At 36.3% G+C, this 17,378-nt stretch overlaps 10 protein-coding genes across 10 annotated transcripts; 7 read left to right on the top strand and 3 right to left on the bottom strand.

Moving 5' to 3' along the window:
- Window positions 1–162: 162 nt before the first annotated feature.
- On the bottom strand, window positions 163–1,209 carry C9374_011042 (uncharacterized protein; the record flags this gene model as incomplete). Its single annotated transcript, XM_044686654.1, has 1 exon — window positions 163–1,209. The coding sequence occupies one exon, from the start codon at window positions 1,207–1,209 to the stop codon at window positions 163–165; it is 1,047 nt and encodes a 348-aa protein (XP_044543379.1).
- A 387-nt stretch (window positions 1,210–1,596) lies between these two features.
- Window positions 1,597–2,451, top strand: C9374_011041 (uncharacterized protein; the record flags this gene model as incomplete). Its single annotated transcript, XM_044686653.1, has 2 exons — window positions 1,597–1,645; window positions 1,949–2,451. 2 exons carry the CDS (start codon window positions 1,597–1,599, stop codon window positions 2,449–2,451), a joined length of 552 nt encoding a protein of 183 aa, XP_044543378.1.
- A 528-nt stretch (window positions 2,452–2,979) lies between these two features.
- Window positions 2,980–4,740, top strand: C9374_011040 (uncharacterized protein; the record flags this gene model as incomplete). The annotated part of the gene is made up of 2 exons (XM_044686652.1): window positions 2,980–3,786; window positions 3,889–4,740. 2 exons carry the CDS (start codon window positions 2,980–2,982, stop codon window positions 4,738–4,740), a joined length of 1,659 nt encoding a protein of 552 aa, XP_044543377.1.
- Window positions 4,741–4,842: 102 nt separating this feature from the next.
- C9374_011039 (uncharacterized protein) lies at window positions 4,843–5,712 on the top strand (the record flags this gene model as incomplete). Its single annotated transcript, XM_044686651.1, has 1 exon — window positions 4,843–5,712. The coding sequence occupies one exon, from the start codon at window positions 4,843–4,845 to the stop codon at window positions 5,710–5,712; it is 870 nt and encodes a 289-aa protein (XP_044543376.1).
- Window positions 5,713–6,086: 374 nt separating this feature from the next.
- On the top strand, window positions 6,087–7,868 carry C9374_011038 (uncharacterized protein; the record flags this gene model as incomplete). The annotated part of the gene is made up of 1 exon (XM_044686649.1): window positions 6,087–7,868. The coding sequence occupies one exon, from the start codon at window positions 6,087–6,089 to the stop codon at window positions 7,866–7,868; it is 1,782 nt and encodes a 593-aa protein (XP_044543375.1).
- Window positions 7,869–8,238: 370 nt separating this feature from the next.
- Window positions 8,239–10,277, top strand: C9374_011037 (uncharacterized protein; the record flags this gene model as incomplete). The annotated part of the gene is made up of 3 exons (XM_044686648.1): window positions 8,239–8,359; window positions 8,479–8,995; window positions 9,086–10,277. The coding sequence occupies 3 exons, from the start codon at window positions 8,239–8,241 to the stop codon at window positions 10,275–10,277; spliced, it is 1,830 nt and encodes a 609-aa protein (XP_044543374.1).
- Window positions 10,278–10,349: 72 nt separating this feature from the next.
- On the bottom strand, window positions 10,350–11,678 carry C9374_011036 (uncharacterized protein; the record flags this gene model as incomplete). The annotated part of the gene is made up of 1 exon (XM_044686647.1): window positions 10,350–11,678. The coding sequence occupies one exon, from the start codon at window positions 11,676–11,678 to the stop codon at window positions 10,350–10,352; it is 1,329 nt and encodes a 442-aa protein (XP_044543373.1).
- A 451-nt stretch (window positions 11,679–12,129) lies between these two features.
- Window positions 12,130–13,035, top strand: C9374_011035 (uncharacterized protein; the record flags this gene model as incomplete). The annotated part of the gene is made up of 2 exons (XM_044686646.1): window positions 12,130–12,567; window positions 12,766–13,035. The coding sequence occupies 2 exons, from the start codon at window positions 12,130–12,132 to the stop codon at window positions 13,033–13,035; spliced, it is 708 nt and encodes a 235-aa protein (XP_044543372.1).
- A 742-nt stretch (window positions 13,036–13,777) lies between these two features.
- C9374_011034 (uncharacterized protein) lies at window positions 13,778–16,267 on the top strand (the record flags this gene model as incomplete). Its single annotated transcript, XM_044686645.1, has 2 exons — window positions 13,778–15,948; window positions 16,069–16,267. The coding sequence occupies 2 exons, from the start codon at window positions 13,778–13,780 to the stop codon at window positions 16,265–16,267; spliced, it is 2,370 nt and encodes a 789-aa protein (XP_044543371.1).
- Window positions 16,268–16,396: 129 nt separating this feature from the next.
- On the bottom strand, window positions 16,397–17,329 carry C9374_011033 (uncharacterized protein; the record flags this gene model as incomplete). Its single annotated transcript, XM_044686644.1, has 1 exon — window positions 16,397–17,329. One exon carries the CDS (start codon window positions 17,327–17,329, stop codon window positions 16,397–16,399), a length of 933 nt encoding a protein of 310 aa, XP_044543370.1.
- Window positions 17,330–17,378: the final 49 nt, after the last annotated feature.

The following is a 17,378-nucleotide window of genomic DNA, read 5'->3' as shown; positions in this document are numbered from 1 at the left end:
GAGAAAGCCTTGATCGATTTCCTTTTGAGCTTTGAGGAAGTCTTTGTGTTTTTTTGGTGCTGGTGCTGGCCTTTCGTGTTGGCTTCGAATTCGTGTCAGTATTGGTGAGTTCTACGGATGGATCGATTCATTTCATTCGGCCGAATGATTTCAATTAGATATCTATTTGCAATGACAATGATATTTCTTGTGGAAAGATGATGTCAATACCGAGTCATTACTGATCTCGCTAAATACACTTTCAATATAATCCACATTGGAGTAGCCACATTCTTGTTGACATGAGGAGCTTGTGGACATTGATGAATCTTCTGCATCTTCCGAATGTTGTGAACTGACAGTAGTGTCTTTGGATTCACGACATTTACAAAATGTGGCTTGGTGAGAACAATACTGTTTCTCAGATTGTCCTGTTTCAGAATTTGTTGTCACTACTTGATAGGGAACGAGAGAACCTCCATACTTTCCACATTCTTTGTCACAAACCGTTTGTGTTAATCTGTGCTGAGAATTCTTGATGTGTTTCTCTAAGGTTAAGCAAATCCTGTTAGAGAGCTTGTTCTCTCCGATTTCTGTCTTGTCTTGAAGATGATAGTCATAAATCATATTCTTTGAACAAATACATTTCGATTGGCATCCAGAATTCTTTGCTCGCTCAATATCCAAAATATATTCATTGGAACATATCATGTCACAATTTTTCACAGGTTCTTGCTGAGCAGTCATTTGATTCGGACCACAATAACATTCACACTTGTTACATGGAGAATTTGATTCGTGAGCATGTTTGAAAATTCCTCCGAATTTACAATGATATTGACAATCTTGTTGTGATTTGGGTTGTTGATGGAAGTGTGGACATGTGAAATTGTTCTCGTCGTTCGTGTTCCCATTTGACAATGATCGAACAGATCGTGAATGTGTGATTGTGAATTGGTTCAAATCTTCTTCATCATTCATGTTTTTATCTTGATACAGTGGAAGTGTTGTTGTCATTGGGATTTGTGAAGAAATGGGAGCTGGACATTCGGGACAGACACATTTACGACCAAGAACCATGACTCCTCCACATGGACAAGTGGTTGTTGTGGCACACGCTAACAATTCTTGAGCGTTGAGAGACCAGGACGATGATGTCATGAGGAGAGAAGTGACAATGACCGAAAGTGAGAAGAGTATTATCGTTGGGAAGCCATGTGAAAGGAACATTTTTTGTTTGTTTATGGGGATTTTGCATCATGTTTGGTGTTCATCCATTACTATGTATGCGCTCGAGTGAATCTCTATGTGTTTGAAGTTCTCTACCATGTAGTGTTGTGTGATGAAAGGACAAGAACCTCCATGTCAGAGGTTGGTCAAAATTTGTTGTGGCCAATCGCTTTGGTCTTTGATTTTTCATAAGCGGCTCCAAACTGCGTATGCAAAAGTTTACAAAAAAATAGGATCCAAATTTTTTTTTTGACTCGCATTCTGTCACCTGCTCTGACAATTCGATCACTTGCCGTTGTTCATAAAGCTTTTGAAAGAATATTCTGTAACGTTCAACCACACTAAAAAACCAGTACACCATAGAAGTACCTACACCTATACACAACCATGTCTGAACTCAAAAGACCAGCCTCTTCATACATTCTCTTCTGTAATGGTATGTAAACTGCAAACAATCAAAACATGTTTCTAATAAGGATTGCTAATGTTTAATGCTGATATATGGCCACAAAAATATCCCTACCTCGCTTTGATCAACACACAAATATATTGAATAACAACGGTTCTCCGTATCAACAACACACAATGTTATTATTGTTGGTTGATCATCATTCTATTAAATTCGGTTAATGGTGTTTGATCGTTACCTCTCTGATGATTGGGAACGTGCAACGTTTCTTGGTGATGATGAATGGCCTTTTTCATCACTTCTTGTTGTTGTTACTCTCTTCAACAATAGACCACAGAGCTGAAGTTAAGACCCAACTCGGTGATAATGCCAAACCAAAGGATGTCCAAAAGGAATTGAGCAAATTGTGGAACGCTGCTTCCGAGGCAGAGAAGAACAAGTACAAGAAGTTGTACGAGGAGAACAAGGCTGACTACGATAAAAAGGCTGAAGCATTGAAGGTAGTTGAAGAGGACAAGGAAGAACAAGAATCATCAGGAAGAAAGCTCAGAAAACGTCCACCAAAGAAGGTTTCCGAAGAAGAGCCAAAGAAAAAGAAGAAGTCCACCAAGGAAAAGGCTGAGCCTAAACCACGTGGAGTCACTGGATACAACTTGTACATGAAGGAAAACAAGGAAAAGCTCAAGTCAGATAAATTGGAAGGAAAGAAGCTCACAGAAAAGGTGAGAAAGATGTGGAAAGAGTTGTCAGATGATGAGAAGAAGAAGTATAATGAGAGAGCTTCCAAACTTGCACCTGAAAAGAAGGACGAAGGATCTGCCTCAGATGAGTAATTCAATTACTGCGTGTCAACCTCACATTATGATTGCATGACGTTCCTCCCTTGTGTAAATTTCTTCTCCTCACACGTGTGTACAAATAACTCTCTCCTGTTTATGCACATACCGTTCTCCCGCTAGTTCTTCCCCTAGATTCTTCCATCCCTGCTATCAACTCGTCACAAAACATTAAACCATAGTTTCATCAATCATCATTAGTGCTCTTTTATCATGCTCAAAATTGACGTGACTCACTTCCTTAATGATCGTCGAACACTCAATTCAATCGCGCTGTCACGGCAGTTTATGTCTCCATGACCCAAACTTGCGTTTTGTCAAACATCGTTGCAACTCCAACATTAAAAAAAAGAAATCTTTCACAACTCGAACGGCGTATTTGTTCAACACGCTGCATTTCGCTAATCTCTCTCAATCTACTCAACCTTGACGCACCAAAATTGTTGAGCGATTATAAGCATCCTCCTTTAGAACAACCAACCTCTCTCTCAAGACTACGACACTCAACGACTCTTCATCATCATCATGGGTAATCAAGCTCATAAATCAGAAGGAGGTGTTCATTCGCATCATTCCAATACAACCTCTCATTTGCCCCTAAACCATGACTCTCATCACTCTTCAACCAAAGCCACTCTCATCAACTGCTTTGCTCTCGGCGATGAAATGATCTACTACTTGTGGCGATTCTATGATTGCGATAATAATCAAGTTCTCGACAAGAACGAAATGAGAACCTTCTTGACCGAGTTGATCCATACGTTGCACGATGTGTGTTTGAGAAGCGAATTGATGGCCTCTACCGCCACAAGTAATCATTCATCAGATACAACCAAACACCTGTCAGGTGCTGTCATGCCAGAATCATTCTCTGCACCATCTTCTCCAAAGCAAGCTTCTCATGAGGATCAAAAGAAGTTTTTAAATTTAAGTGTCAATGAAAGCACCTCTTCAAACATGGCCTTGTTTACAAGCGAGAGTGAAAGCTTGTCAGAAAATATCCCTCATCCTCAAATTCCCTCAGAAGATAAGAAGAAATCTCGATTTGGATTTTTGTCACGAAAGAAAAAGTCTTCAACCAATAGTTCGACCAATCGAATGTCTGTCGATCTCTCCAAATCTCCCATGTCAGTTCATGAACAACCACCTCCTTTAAAAAGCCAAAATTCTTTGGTGAAAATGCAAATGAATTCAGACATGAATGCCATGAAGAGACGTTCAGTTGCAGTAGTTCCAGCTACTGGTTTGATGCAAACACATAATTTGGAACAAATGTTGACTGGAAATACACATCAAGATGAAATTCGAATCAAGTGGAGAAAAATTAAGGAAGTAAGTTTGCAATTTATTTTAATGAAATTGTTGCTGACTTAACGAATGTAATTTAATTAATTTTGGAATTTTCAATGATTGTTGTATATTACAAATTACTAGAAAATGATGACCAGTATTGATGATATTATTCAAAAAACAGATCTCGATGGAGATGGCAATATTAATTATCAAGAATTTTTAGAGTTTATGAAGCACTATGATGCAAGTGAAATGTTGTCAGATATTGAACCTTCCCAAGTTACTCAACTCTTGTCACAACCATTTAATCTTGCCGATGAAGATGTATCGACCGATACTTCTGCAGCTTCAGAACATGGTCATGAGAATGAAACTAAACGAAAATCTCAATTACTTCAAGTTCTTTCTCATTCAAGTTCTCTTGATTTTTCAGAATCAAGCAAAGCCAAAAAGAAAGAATATTCACAAGGAGATTTGTTCAATGTTGCCGTTTTTGGAAGTATGAAAGAAACTCTCGAATTATTGGAAAGCAATTCTTCAAATATTGACAAGAAAGAATTGAACTCTTGCTTGAGAAAAGCCATTGTCGACAATAATTGCTCCAAAGCTCGATTACTCCTTAAATATGGAGCTCATGTGTGTCACTCATATTCAGACATTGCTGCTACAGAAGAAATGCATGAAAATTTGGACTTGTTGACCTCTAGTTTATTGACTTCACTTCGATCCTACTCTCCCTGTATGGATGGTTCAGAATTAGAAAACTTTACAATAATTTTACGATTATTAATCTCTAAAGGATGGTTCTGCTCAGAACCAAAGGATGAAAATGGAAAGGAATATCCTCCTCTTTCTTCGAATATTATTTATGAAGCCATTCTTTCATATAATGATAGCATGAACATGTACGAAGATGAATTACGAGAGGCACTTTCCGAAACTCGATCCTTTGAAGAATTAGAGCAAGAATATTCCTACAAATTTGAAGAATAATTTTCTCATCCAGAGTCACAACATTATGTAAACCAACAAATTTTAATTTCAACACATTTGAAACTCATTTCTCAAATTGAACTTTTTCACAACTCAAAAAAAATGTCTTCCAAAAACAAATCCAACTCTTCTTCGAAACAACAACAACAACCATCAAAATCCTCGTCATCGTCAAGTCAACAAGTTAAAAATCAACAAGTAAAAACAAAATTGAATCCATCCACACAAGGAACCATATTATCCTCACAGTCAAATTCCACAAATTCCGAATTCGGAAATTATTCTTCATTGACTTCATGTCCCTCTACGAAACAAAGTGCTTGTTGCATTCTCATTCCATCTCAACACAACTCGGACAATGATCAAATTCACACACTCTTTGATCACATACAACACATTCGACAAGAATGGGATAAAAGTTTTTCACGATGGGAACCTCATCTCAATCTCTTGTATCCATTTATTCATAAAAAGAATTTCTTTCAAGCTCGACAATGTATTGAGGACATAGTTCAACAACATGAACTACATGCATTTCAAGTTGATTTTCCTGCTCATCATGTCTATTGTCGAGAATTTTCAAAATTTGTCTTGACAAGTCCTTGTGACACTTCTCAATTAGAAAAATTTCAACAAATCTATCAATTATTGAAAGAAGTATTTCCTCAATGCTCAGCAACTGGTTCACTCCAAGAACAATCATCCTCTTCAAAAGAAAGCACAAATGAAATCTTTCATCCACATTTAACATTGGGACAATTATCAAATTCTAATTTAGCAAATGTGAAATATAAACAATTAGTCCTTCGAAAAGGTAATAATAAGGAAGAAATGAATGAGGAATGGAATGAATTTGAAAAATTGAAACAATCTTGGATGGGAGGATCATTTAAAGCCACAGAAATTGTACTTTTATGGAGAGAAAATGTGGAAGATCCTTTTCATGTGGCCGAAAGAATTTCACTTTTATAGAACAACAACAATATTTGTCAGAATTGAGATGTATCATTTCTCTCGAATAGAGAAGTATTAAGGCTTGTGAAAAAAGACTTGTAGCCATGATGATTCAAATTGCCTGTATCTGCAGATATCTACAAAGAATTGCAATTTTCCAAACTCACTTTCCATTTTTATAAATTATTCCTTCTCACAAACAGTAAACCGTCTTTTTCCATTGTAACACTCCAAATAGGATTGGGTACTGAATCATCTTTCCAAAGCGAAAAACACATGGACGGTTCTCGAGTCACACAAAAAATTGCAACTTCTCTCACTTCACACAATTTTCACACACATAAACACGAATCAACCACAACCACAACTACAATCAACCACATTCTCACACCATGTTGTTATGGTTATTATTGTTACTTTCTTTGCTTTTATTCATCATCAAATTCTACAAGTGGTGTTATCATCACTTGTATCAACCCTACCTGGATTGTCAAATTCATTTACAACATGTGAAAAGTGTTACATCCATTCCGAATAACCCCAATGCTCTTCTTGATACCGTCGTGATTGCTGGTGGTAGCTTTGCTGGTCTCTCGACAGCCATTGTTTTGAGTCCATATTTTAAACAAGTGATTATTGTGGATCGAGGTCACATGATTGAGAATGAATCAATAACAGACTCGAGACAGGGACAACAAGCACACGTGATTGCTTATCGATCGTTATTGATTTGGGATCGATTGTTTCCTGGATTTTTGAAGGAATTGGAGGAATTGGTGAAAACGAACAAATTGTGTCAATTTGTAGCTCCAAACAAGGAATTGAAATATGACTATAAGGGAATGAATATTTCAGACACTTCTGCCATGAGAAAGAATCCAATGGTTGTTGCCACGAGAGGTCAAGTTGAAACAGTATTAAGAAATCGAGTGCGTTCCGAATTAGGAAATGTGAAAATCTATGAAGGTTATTCCATCGCTTCACAAGGTGTTCATTATGAAAAGAAGGGAAATGTTTTGAAAATTACCTCCATCACTGCCACAAAAATTGGTGCTAATAATGAGGATGAGCAATCAAACTCTGTCACATTCCCTTGTGATTTATTTGTGAATTGTGCTGGAGCTGGATCTCATCATTTATTGAAACACATTGAAAAGGATTTGCTTTCTCAACAACAGAACCAACATTCAACATCCTCTCAGACGAGTCTCCTCACTCATTCACGTATTGATTGTAAAATTCGATATCAAACCATTCTATTCGAACCCAAAGAAGGAATTCTAGATCAAGATGGAAAAATTGCACTCAATACGGTCGAGAAAGTGGTCAATCAAAATCGAAAATTAGGAGATATTTTCACAATTGTGTATCACATGTTGTCATATCCGAGACGAAGAGGATTTTTGGCCATGCCTTATTCCAATCATCAATATCTTATTCTCATTGCAACTTATAATCAAAAGATGGATCCCATTGATGAAGAAAATGCAAAAGAACGAGTCATTGAATTTGCACAACAAGCAAGTTCAGAAAATCCATTACTTGAAAAGGATGTTCGACAAGTCATGTCAAAATTCAAAGATCGTGCCGTTCGAGTCATTCCACTCTATGAAAAAAGTGGAAGTGAATTTGTTCATTATGAACATTTAAAGAACAATTTGGAAGGATTTTTAGCCATTGGTGACTCGGTCGCAAGTTTGAATCCCATTTATGGACAAGGTGTGACCATGGCTGCTGAATCTGCCTTACTTGTTCAAGACATGATTCAAAAAGAATTACAAAAGAAAACGAATGAGAATGAGACCTCACTCTTTCAAGCTTCGTTCTGTTCTCGAGTTCAGGATGCACTTTCCAAGTCCTATTTCATTCCATGGCTTCTCTGCTCAACGACGGATTTGAGTTATGATTTTGCAAATTTCACACCGGATTTGAAATTCCAACATTGGATCTCTCCCATCATGTGTTGGTTATTGGATCGATTGTTTCAATCGGCGAGTCAATATTCATGGGCTACCGAATACTTGTTACGAGTGATATTGATGGAACAAGGTTTTCGAAAGGAATTGATGAATCCAGTGTGGATGTTTGGATACTTGTTTTGGAAAGAAACATTGGCTATTGTGTGTGGAGTCGTGGCAACCATGTATTGGATGTATTCATACAGTCTTTTTTAAGTCTTGTTTTTTATGGAATTTTTAATCTTGTTGAATATTCATGAAATATAATGAATTCATACATTCTTAATAAATGATTGAGGTTAAATGTCGAGTGTGTGTGGAACAGTAGTGAAATTTCACTGAACTAGAGTGTGATGATCATGTCCTTCATGCATTGACGACTTGAGAAAAATAAAAAATTGATCGAACTTGTACTGGAAGAAGAGGCCATGTCAAATTTCATCAACAAGTTGGATCAATTACTTCCATTTGATCCAACTCCAAAGGTTGTCATGATCAGCAGCAACACATAACACACCCACAACAACAACAACAAAAAACACAACCACTCGACACTCAACATTCTTCTTTACATTTCAACAACAACATGTATCAATGTGTGAAAAAATCAAATTATTATTTGTGGAATACAGATTTTGAAAAGGCAAAACAATTTTGTGTACCTCATCAACACATTCCAAGAATTGCTCTCACTTATGCTTGTATTAGTATGTATCTCTAGAATTTTTCCTATTAACTTGATGTTGTTCAACCAACACATGTCAAAACTGTCAAAATTCAATTTTTACATTTTCCGAACCATTCAATATCATATCAAACTACTCAGATGGTTTCTTGGCTGGTATTTCTGGAGAATCCTCAGCTCGTGAAGTTGCCTTTTCAGATCTCGAACAAGCAGAACATTCTCTCAAAAATTGTTATTACAAGGAAGATATTTTGAAACTCATCCAACAAGTGAAGGATCTCAATAAGGAATGTATATCTTCTTCTTCCAACAACAAGACAAGTGTCAATTCTGAATCATTGATTGCTACGGAAGATGATTTTGATATCATTGCCAATAAGAATCATTCCAATTATTTAGAATTGGAAGAAATGACTCCCGATCAACAATATTTCAATTATGAATTGGATTTGAAATTGTGTGACGCTGAGAATCACTTGTTGAGAGGTCTTTTGCAATTTATGGGAGGATCGTATTTGAGAGGTTTTTACAATTTTAGAAAATCTTATTTGAAATATAAGGAAGTTTATCATCAAGTGGAAGACTTGAAGAATGAATCGAAACAATCGAACAAATTTGTTCATAGTGATGTCATGTTTGGTTCTTACTTTGGAATGGGGTAAGTTTTAAGATTTTTCGAACGATTCGAATTTGTGATAATTTTCACTGTAAATTTCACACAATGTGACATTTGGCATTTACCAACTAGAATGTTCAATTTCATTATAAGTGTCCTTCCACCTACCCTTGCTAAAATTTTGAGCGTTTTAGGTTTTGACGCTGATCGTGAGCTCGGACTCGATCTCATGACACAATGTTCTCAATACGGAGGTCTCCATTGTGGTCACGCCTCATTCATGTTATGCATTAATTACTTGTTTGTTCCAAGAGCATTCAATGGTCGTCAACAAAATCTCACCAAAGTGAAACCCATTCTCGACATGATTGCTCGAGCTTATCCCAATAGTGTTTATTTCAAATTTGTCATTTCACATTATGATTTGAAGACTGGAAATTTGGAAGGATGTTTGAACAATATTCGACATTGTGTGAATGGAATTCGAGATGGAACATCCTATACTCCATACAATTACTTGACAGAATTGGGAATTGGATTAATGTTGAGCTTGAAATTGGATGAAGCTGAACAAATGTTGACAGAAATTGTTGAAAAACAAGATCACATGTTTGACAGTAAGGGAAATTGTGCCTTGTTCTTGGTGGTGTGTCGAATTTTCAAGGGAGATTTGAAGAGGGCCAATGAATTGATTTCAAAATTATCTAATCATGTCTCCAAGAGTAGCAAACTCCTCACAGAAAAGATTGAACTCTTAAAACATGTGAAAAGTGACGCTGAAAAACAACTGGTCATGGTCTCCTCCTTCTTCCAATTATTGTATTTGAGAAGAGATTTGGCTAATTTGAAACCTCATCATATTGAACCTTTATTTGAGTTATTTAACAAACATACTCAAGGTATTGCCATGGATGAAAAATCCAAAGTTCATGGTGATCTCTGTGCTGGAATGGCTGTGATTCGAGCTCAAGTCTACAATGTTTTAGGTCAACATGATAAGAGTTTACAAGAATTTCACAATGCTCTCTCGTATGAACACAAAATCAAATACGAGAAACAATGGATTGCCTTCTCATATTATGAATTGGCTGAAAATAAGTATTTGAATGAGTACAAGGAACGAACTGCAGGTCAAGATGTTGCTGCTTCATTGAGTGAAAGCAACAAGAAGGAATTAGTCGATTTGTTACATGAGGTGAAGGAACACCTTGTCAAGTGCAACAAGTACAGTGGATATCCATTTGAGGAAGTGTTGCACACTCGAGCCAAGTTGGCTTTGAAACAAGTGGAAGAAGATCTTAAGGCTGTGTCATCCTCTCATTAAAGTGTTATCATGACCACGAGTTTTTCACACAAATTCTTGTTCGATTGAAAATAAATTATCATTCTAAATATTTCATTCTTCCTCTTCTTGAGAATCTCCTTCTAAAGAGTCTTGTTCGGAAATGTCTTCCTGATCTGAAGAGGAATTCAGATCAACCAAGTTGGCTAGAAATTGTTGAGCAATACCAGACTCATTCTTTTTCAACATTTCCAATGCCTTGTCTTGATCTGAATATTTGTACAACATCAAAGCCATCATGCATTGAAAATTTTCAGAGTGTCCTTTTTGTAGCTCTCTTAAGGCCCACGAAAATAAGAGTGACACGTTTTCATGATTATCCAAACCACGTATGGTGAATTTTCGTATAATAGAATTCGAATCATTGCCTCCACGACTCACAACTTCTTCCAAAACATCGACTGAAACTGATGGAGATTGCAATAAGGTTCGAGTTTTGTGTTCTAAATATTCCAAAGAACCTTCTTGCTCGAGAACTTTCAACAAGTACTGATAACAAATGACAATTTCTTCTAAAAACAAGTCATACCAAGCTTGTTCCTTATTATTACTTGATTTCTTTTTGGAAAGGCTGGCCAAATATCTTTGATATTTTGAATTCAATGAAGAATCCTTTTCCAAAATGGAATATAATTTTGATAACATTAATTGCACATACAATGAGGCACAACATAAGAGATTAGCAGCATTTTCCAATTTGGGTAAAATCTTCTTATTCAAATCAGGATAAATATCAACACCATTCGTAAAGTGATTTTTCAAATGTTTTTTCAGAGCCGAATCAATACCAGGAGGTAATTCCAGAGGATTGGATTTGGAACCTAATGATGCTGATCCAGTACATGAAGATGATGATGAAACATTCATGGCTCCTGTCAAGTAATTATTTTCATTCAACATTCCGATCGTGGATGGAGGATAGAGAAACGCATGTTTGAAATCATCATTGAAACATATCCAAAATCCATTGTTTTGTTGTTCTAATTCATCCGTATTGTTGTTGTTGTTGGTGTTTGAATGACTGGACGAAGAAAGAGTAGAATCTACCTGATCTGCTGGATGCTGAGTGCTGTGTCCTGTTTCAGTTGATCCTTCTTCTTGGGATGGTTCGTTTCCTTTTTGTTTTCGTGGTTTTGTGGTTTTGGATCTTGTCTTTTTGGAATTTGATGATTCGAGAATGAGTTGAAGGGAATGCTCGAGAGAAGAAACGCGTTGCGATAAGAGTTGATTGGAGTGTTCGAGTGAAAGGATTCGTTCCTCTAAAGCGGTTGTGGTATCGGAATGCAGGATTTTGAGTTTTTTGGTTTGGGGATGGTTGTTAGAGTCTAGATTATTCTCTTCTTCTTTTTCAAATTCTCTCTTTTCTGCGAATTGTTGTAACATTTTTTCAAATTCTTTGGTTTAAAAGTGTTAAACATCAAGGTACATGAACCAATGTTTTTGCAGAGTTCACCAACGCTTGTACAATAGTGAACCTTGCTTCTGTACATTTTCAAATCATGCTAAGTGAAATTAAATGCTCAATTTGAGCTTGTCTGCCTCAAGGAAAAAATTATTACTCCCCCAAGTGGGCTCGAACCACTGACCTGCAGATTAACAGTCTGACGCTCTACCGACTGAGCTATGGGGGAATCACATGGACATGTTTCATTGTTTATTTTATTCGCTTTCGATGTCATAGTGAATTCACAATAATACAAGATCCAACGAAAGGACCGCTTTCACAATATTATGTCGGTTACACTTACTCCACAAAGTGAATGTATTAAAAACGCTCAAATTTAATATTGATTGTGAAATTTTGAATTTAAAAAAATTATTCTTATCAACAACAATGACAGAAGACTGGGAACAAGCCGAAATTGATAACAAGCCCTTCGCGAATACCAATGAAGCCGAGGATGACTGGGAAGAATTTGATCTTGACGCCGTTGAAAAGAAACAACAAGAAGAGTTAAAGAAAAAGCAAGAGCAACAAGCGGAACTAGAAAAACAAGAAAAATTGAAAAAGCAACAACAAAAGGAAAAGAAGAAGAATGAACGTCCAGTAGCATCGACAACAGCACCATCCTCTGGTTCGGGAGCCGAGAATAAGAAGGCTGAGGGAATGTATTTAGACTATCAAGAAAAGAAATCTTCGTATGATGAAGCAGAGGCTCTAGTTGGCGGAGGAGAATTTGTTAAACCAAAGATTGATTTGTTGCAACCAAAAACTGAAAAGGAATTCCAAGATTTTGGTCGATTGGTTGCTGAAAAGTTGTGCGAATTTGATGTAAGTGTTTGGGATGACGCAAGCATATTATTAACAACAATGTTCATTAATTTATTGTCGGGTGATGAAATTATTTTATTATTATTATTGAAACATCACACAAATTTTCATAATTGTGCTGGTGATGCATTGTTTCCATCACACACGAACAACAACTTTGAAATCGGAATTTGCAATGATGATAATTCCCATCATTAGGAAAGTAAATATTATTTGGATTTGCTGAGATTAATTGTCGAGGAGGCAACTATCAATTTGGACAGTGCTCAGCTCAGAGACTTGGCAAAGCACGTTACAAACGTTTCTAATAAGAGACTGGAAGAAGAAAAGGAAAGAAAAGGTGGAAAGAAGAAGAAGAAGACAAACATTAACTTGGAAAGAGATATTAGCTCTAATGCTGATCCCTTCGCAGATTTGGGTGATGGCACTGGTGGACGTACAAGATATGACGATGATGACTTTATGTAAACACCTTAATATCCGCTCCTCCTATTTATTGTTGGCTTGTGTTGACAACAGCAATGAGATTTTGATTTGCTCTGAGAAACTCGTATGTTATTATTGCTTTTGTTGTTGACATGCTGCGTCCAACTGAGAGAGAAATTAATTTTGCTTTCACAAGTGATAAATAAACCATTCAATGGTAATGTTCATTGCTGTATGATTATGTGTTTAATGATCGCCGTAAGCCTGCTCCAATTTAGTAATTCCTAATACCTTACCTCAACTCGCACCTTAATTGTGAACATACTTCACAAAGGTCAAACTAGTAACTGTAGTTCAGAGGTTCAACTCGTGGTAAACCATGATATCTTTGAAATCGTATGTACTAGGTTCCTCTCTGCGTTGTTGTTGGATTTGTGTTGTGATAGGGTTGTTGTTTATCAAACATCATTGCACCACCTTCATCTATGACAATCTTGTACATATTGGTTGTTGCTGTAGATTGGAGTTGTTTGATTGTCATGATGATTCAGCAAAAATATCAATTTTACAACAACAACATTTAAACATTGAACTCTTGACATTGTGTGTTGTTTAGACGAAAAAGGGCCACACAAAAATGCGGGGTCAGAGACCTTTTATATTTTTTTCTTGGCCAGCTCGGTTAGTTGTAGTTAAATTTTCGTACACAGCGCGCAAAGAGGCCAAAACCAAAAAAAATTTACAATATAAATTTCGCTCAACGGCCGAGCAGGAAAAACGGCACATGACCCCTCACAGTAACTCCTTGCCATCAAAAACAACCACATCTGCTACGCTCATCAACAACGAGGATGAAGAAGATCGAATTTTCAAACAATTGCTCCATCCTGAAAAAGAATCAAACAAAATCGGAGCTATCCTATCAATAGTACCCACTCTCTATGGATTAGTGTTTTGTTGGGAGAGAGGATTGCAGCCATTTCTTGCACTCACCTTCATTGAAATCTCCTCACAAATATTACTCAACATTTTCATTCAACGATTTGCTGCTACCTTGACGCAATTTTCAGTGATCAACATTTTTCGAATTCCCATCGTCATGAGCGTACAATTTTTCATGTATTGGTTTTATGGACCTCTGGTACCGTACCATGTTTTTTCGGTTTTCCGAATTTTATTTGCCTCCCACAATTGTTACTATGATGTAAGATTGTTACTGTTACATGGGTTGGGAAATTTGACTTCAACAGTTGGAGGAATGTACTATTCATATATACTAGAGAGGCATAAGTTTTCAAAGTGTGAGGAGAACATGTTTTCACAGAAAATGATTGAGGTGATTGTTTTAGAATATTTAGTATGGATGGGGTCGGTTTTATTTTCTCACTATCTCAAAAAAAGAAATGAAGAATTTACAGAGAATCAAATTGTTATTGCAAAGGAGAAATACCTCAATAACGAGAAGACTCAATTCATTGCAAATTTGAGTCACGAAGCAAGAAATTCATTGCAAGGAATAATGGCCACTGTGGAAGTGTTGAAGCACAAATTTCATGACGGAGTTTGCATGAAAAGCTGTGAACATTGTTTCAAAAAAGATAGTGCCATCTCTGAATTGATTGGAGACATTCAATCCAGTGCATCTCTTTTATTACACATTTTATCATCATCTTTGCAAATGAGTTCACTTGAAATGGGAAAGATCAAATTGAAGAATGAAGAATTCAACATTCTTTCATTATTTGAATCAATGACAGGAGTATTCTCATTGGAAGCACAAGGAAAGAACCTTTCTTTGAACTCATTTTTCGATGCTTCAAAAGTTCCATTGAATTTGAAGGGAGATTCAGTTCGAGTGAGTCAAATATTGATGAATATCATTTCAAATGCCATCAAATACACATCTCAAGGTTTTGTGAGAGTGAATTGTAGTAGTTTGAACGATGAAGAACTTGTAGACAAGTTTGAAAAGATAGATTCTAGTAAGGTCTACGTGAAATTTGAATGTATTGACAGTGGATGTGGAATTGCTCAAGATCAAATTGGAAAATTATTTCAACCTTATCACACTATTGATCCCAACACCGATGTCACGCACAAATTTGACTTTTATTTCAAAACTGCACCTCAAAATGCAAGCACAAACAATGGTGGAAGCAGTCTTATCAATACTAACAGGAATGGATTAGGTCTCAGCATTACGAAACTTTTGGTTGAGAAAATGAATGGAAAAATATTCATTGCAAGCACCGTTTCCAAAGGTACGACCTTGACTGTTATTATACCTTTTGAGGTAGTAAAAGGTGTGGCTCTCAAAAAGGAAACAAACGAACCAACTCATGCACACAACTTACCTCGAATCATTGAAGATACCTCCAAGGAATGTGTTGCTGTAATAATAGACGACGATGATTGCTTCAGAGACGCCCTCAAATCCTACTTGACCATTTTTAAAAGGGTGGTTGATGTATCTCAGTACGCTTCGCCAATAGAGTATTTCAATCATGTACAGTCTAGTGACCCTAATTTGCCGAGGTATATCTTCTGTGGAGATGGTAGCTATGATACGATTTATCACCAAGTTGAGAACATTCCTAATGTCAAAATCATCCCAACATTGTTTAGAGGAACCACAAGGTCTCACCCGAACAAAAAATATCTATCCAAACCCATACATTTTGCTGATATTGTTGGCATTTTGGACGAAGAGGAGCATGTAACTGTTGAACCGTACAAAGTTATATCCCAAAGACGAAATTCCGTTGCCGAATTATCGGCAAAATCAGTACTCATGGCAGATGATAATGCAGTGAATCGAAAAATACTGGTGAACATGTTGAAAATTATTGGATTCAAAGATATTGACACTGCAAATGATGGATTGGATTGTTTCAACAAATTCAAAAAGAAGGAATATTCTTTGGTTTTATTGGATTGTTTCATGCCTGTCATGACGTAAGTGTTATTTAACGAACCTCAATTATAATTGAATGGAATTTCAATAATTTTCAATAATGGCACTTTATTGCATTGTTGAACCTCAATGGTAATTGAATGAAATTTCAATAATTTTAGAGGAAGAGAATCATGTGAAATGATTCGAAATTTTGAAAAACAACGAGAGAATGGTGAAAAACGAGTTCCAATTTTCGCCATCACTGCCAACACATGGGAAACGAAAGAACAACTTTTATCTCAAGGCTTTGATGATGTTTTATACAAACCCATCTCACTGAACGATTTAAAAAATAGAATTATGGAAATGATATCATAGAGCTAGTGTAATTTTTTTCGACGTGGCCATATTTCACAATTAAGTAATGACGTTAATTAAGGTTTGTGGAACCCTATTGCTGAACTCGTCAAAATGATGCAAGAACGAATAAACACACATCAACTCCTGTTACAAACTAGACATGTAGTTTAAAATGTGAACCAAATGACGTAAATCATGGCAAATGAAATCAGGTTGATATTCTTCAACACAATTCGTGTGCGTTTCAGTCCAGTGTGTTTCTGAAGTGTAGAGGCAAGAATAAGCTCCTGCGTTTTTTGCACACAAAATATCGTGGAAAGAGTCGCCAACCATCAAAATGTTCGCTGGCGATTGCAAATTCAATTGTTGTGCAATATGAAGTAAGCATCCAGGATTGGGTTTGTAAGGTAAAAATTCTCTCGAAAGTAGAATGGTGAAAAAATCCGAATATTTCGATCCCAATTTCTCAACAAAGAACTTTAAGCTTTTTTCTGAATTTCGTGTCACCACAGCAAAATGTCTTGAAATAGGAGCATTTGTTGTGCTTTCATAATGACCGAGTGTTGTCGATGCAGTTTCGACAACTAAATTGGCATCATTCGGCAGCAGATTCGATTTCACCATTTTTAATTTTACGAGCTCATCCAATAACTCAAACAAATGTGGTTGAAATGCAAGTTTTTCGTTCGCTTCTTCCTCGATACGATCAATAATATCAAAAAGTCTCTTCTTTTCCTTCTCATCACTCAATGCATGAATGGTTGTTAATAAATCTTGTGGTAATGGAATTCCTGTTTCCAAGCGCATCTTTTTAAAATCAATACATGGCACGGTGAGCGTTCCGTCCATATCAAACACAACCGATTGAATAGATGGTTTTGGATGGTCCAATGCTTCAAATCGGTTGTGAGCGAAATAATAATCTTGAGAGGGAGTGATATTGGATGTTGAAGAAGAGGAAGTTGAATGGTTTTGAAAGTGATTTGATAAATTATTATTATTATTCACGGAAACAAACACTTTCCGATAGAGTTGATTGAAATGTGTGTGATGATGATTCCAAAGTGAGGATATTTTCATTTTTTTGATTTTTTAATAAAATAATATAATTTTATTTATTAATAATAGG

Source organism: Naegleria lovaniensis (genome assembly GCF_003324165.1).
Source record: "Naegleria lovaniensis strain ATCC 30569 chromosome Unknown tig047, whole genome shotgun sequence".
Taxonomy (NCBI): domain Eukaryota; phylum Heterolobosea; class Eutetramitea; order Acrasida; family Naegleriidae; genus Naegleria; species Naegleria lovaniensis.
This window is presented reverse-complemented; position numbering and strand designations above follow the sequence as displayed.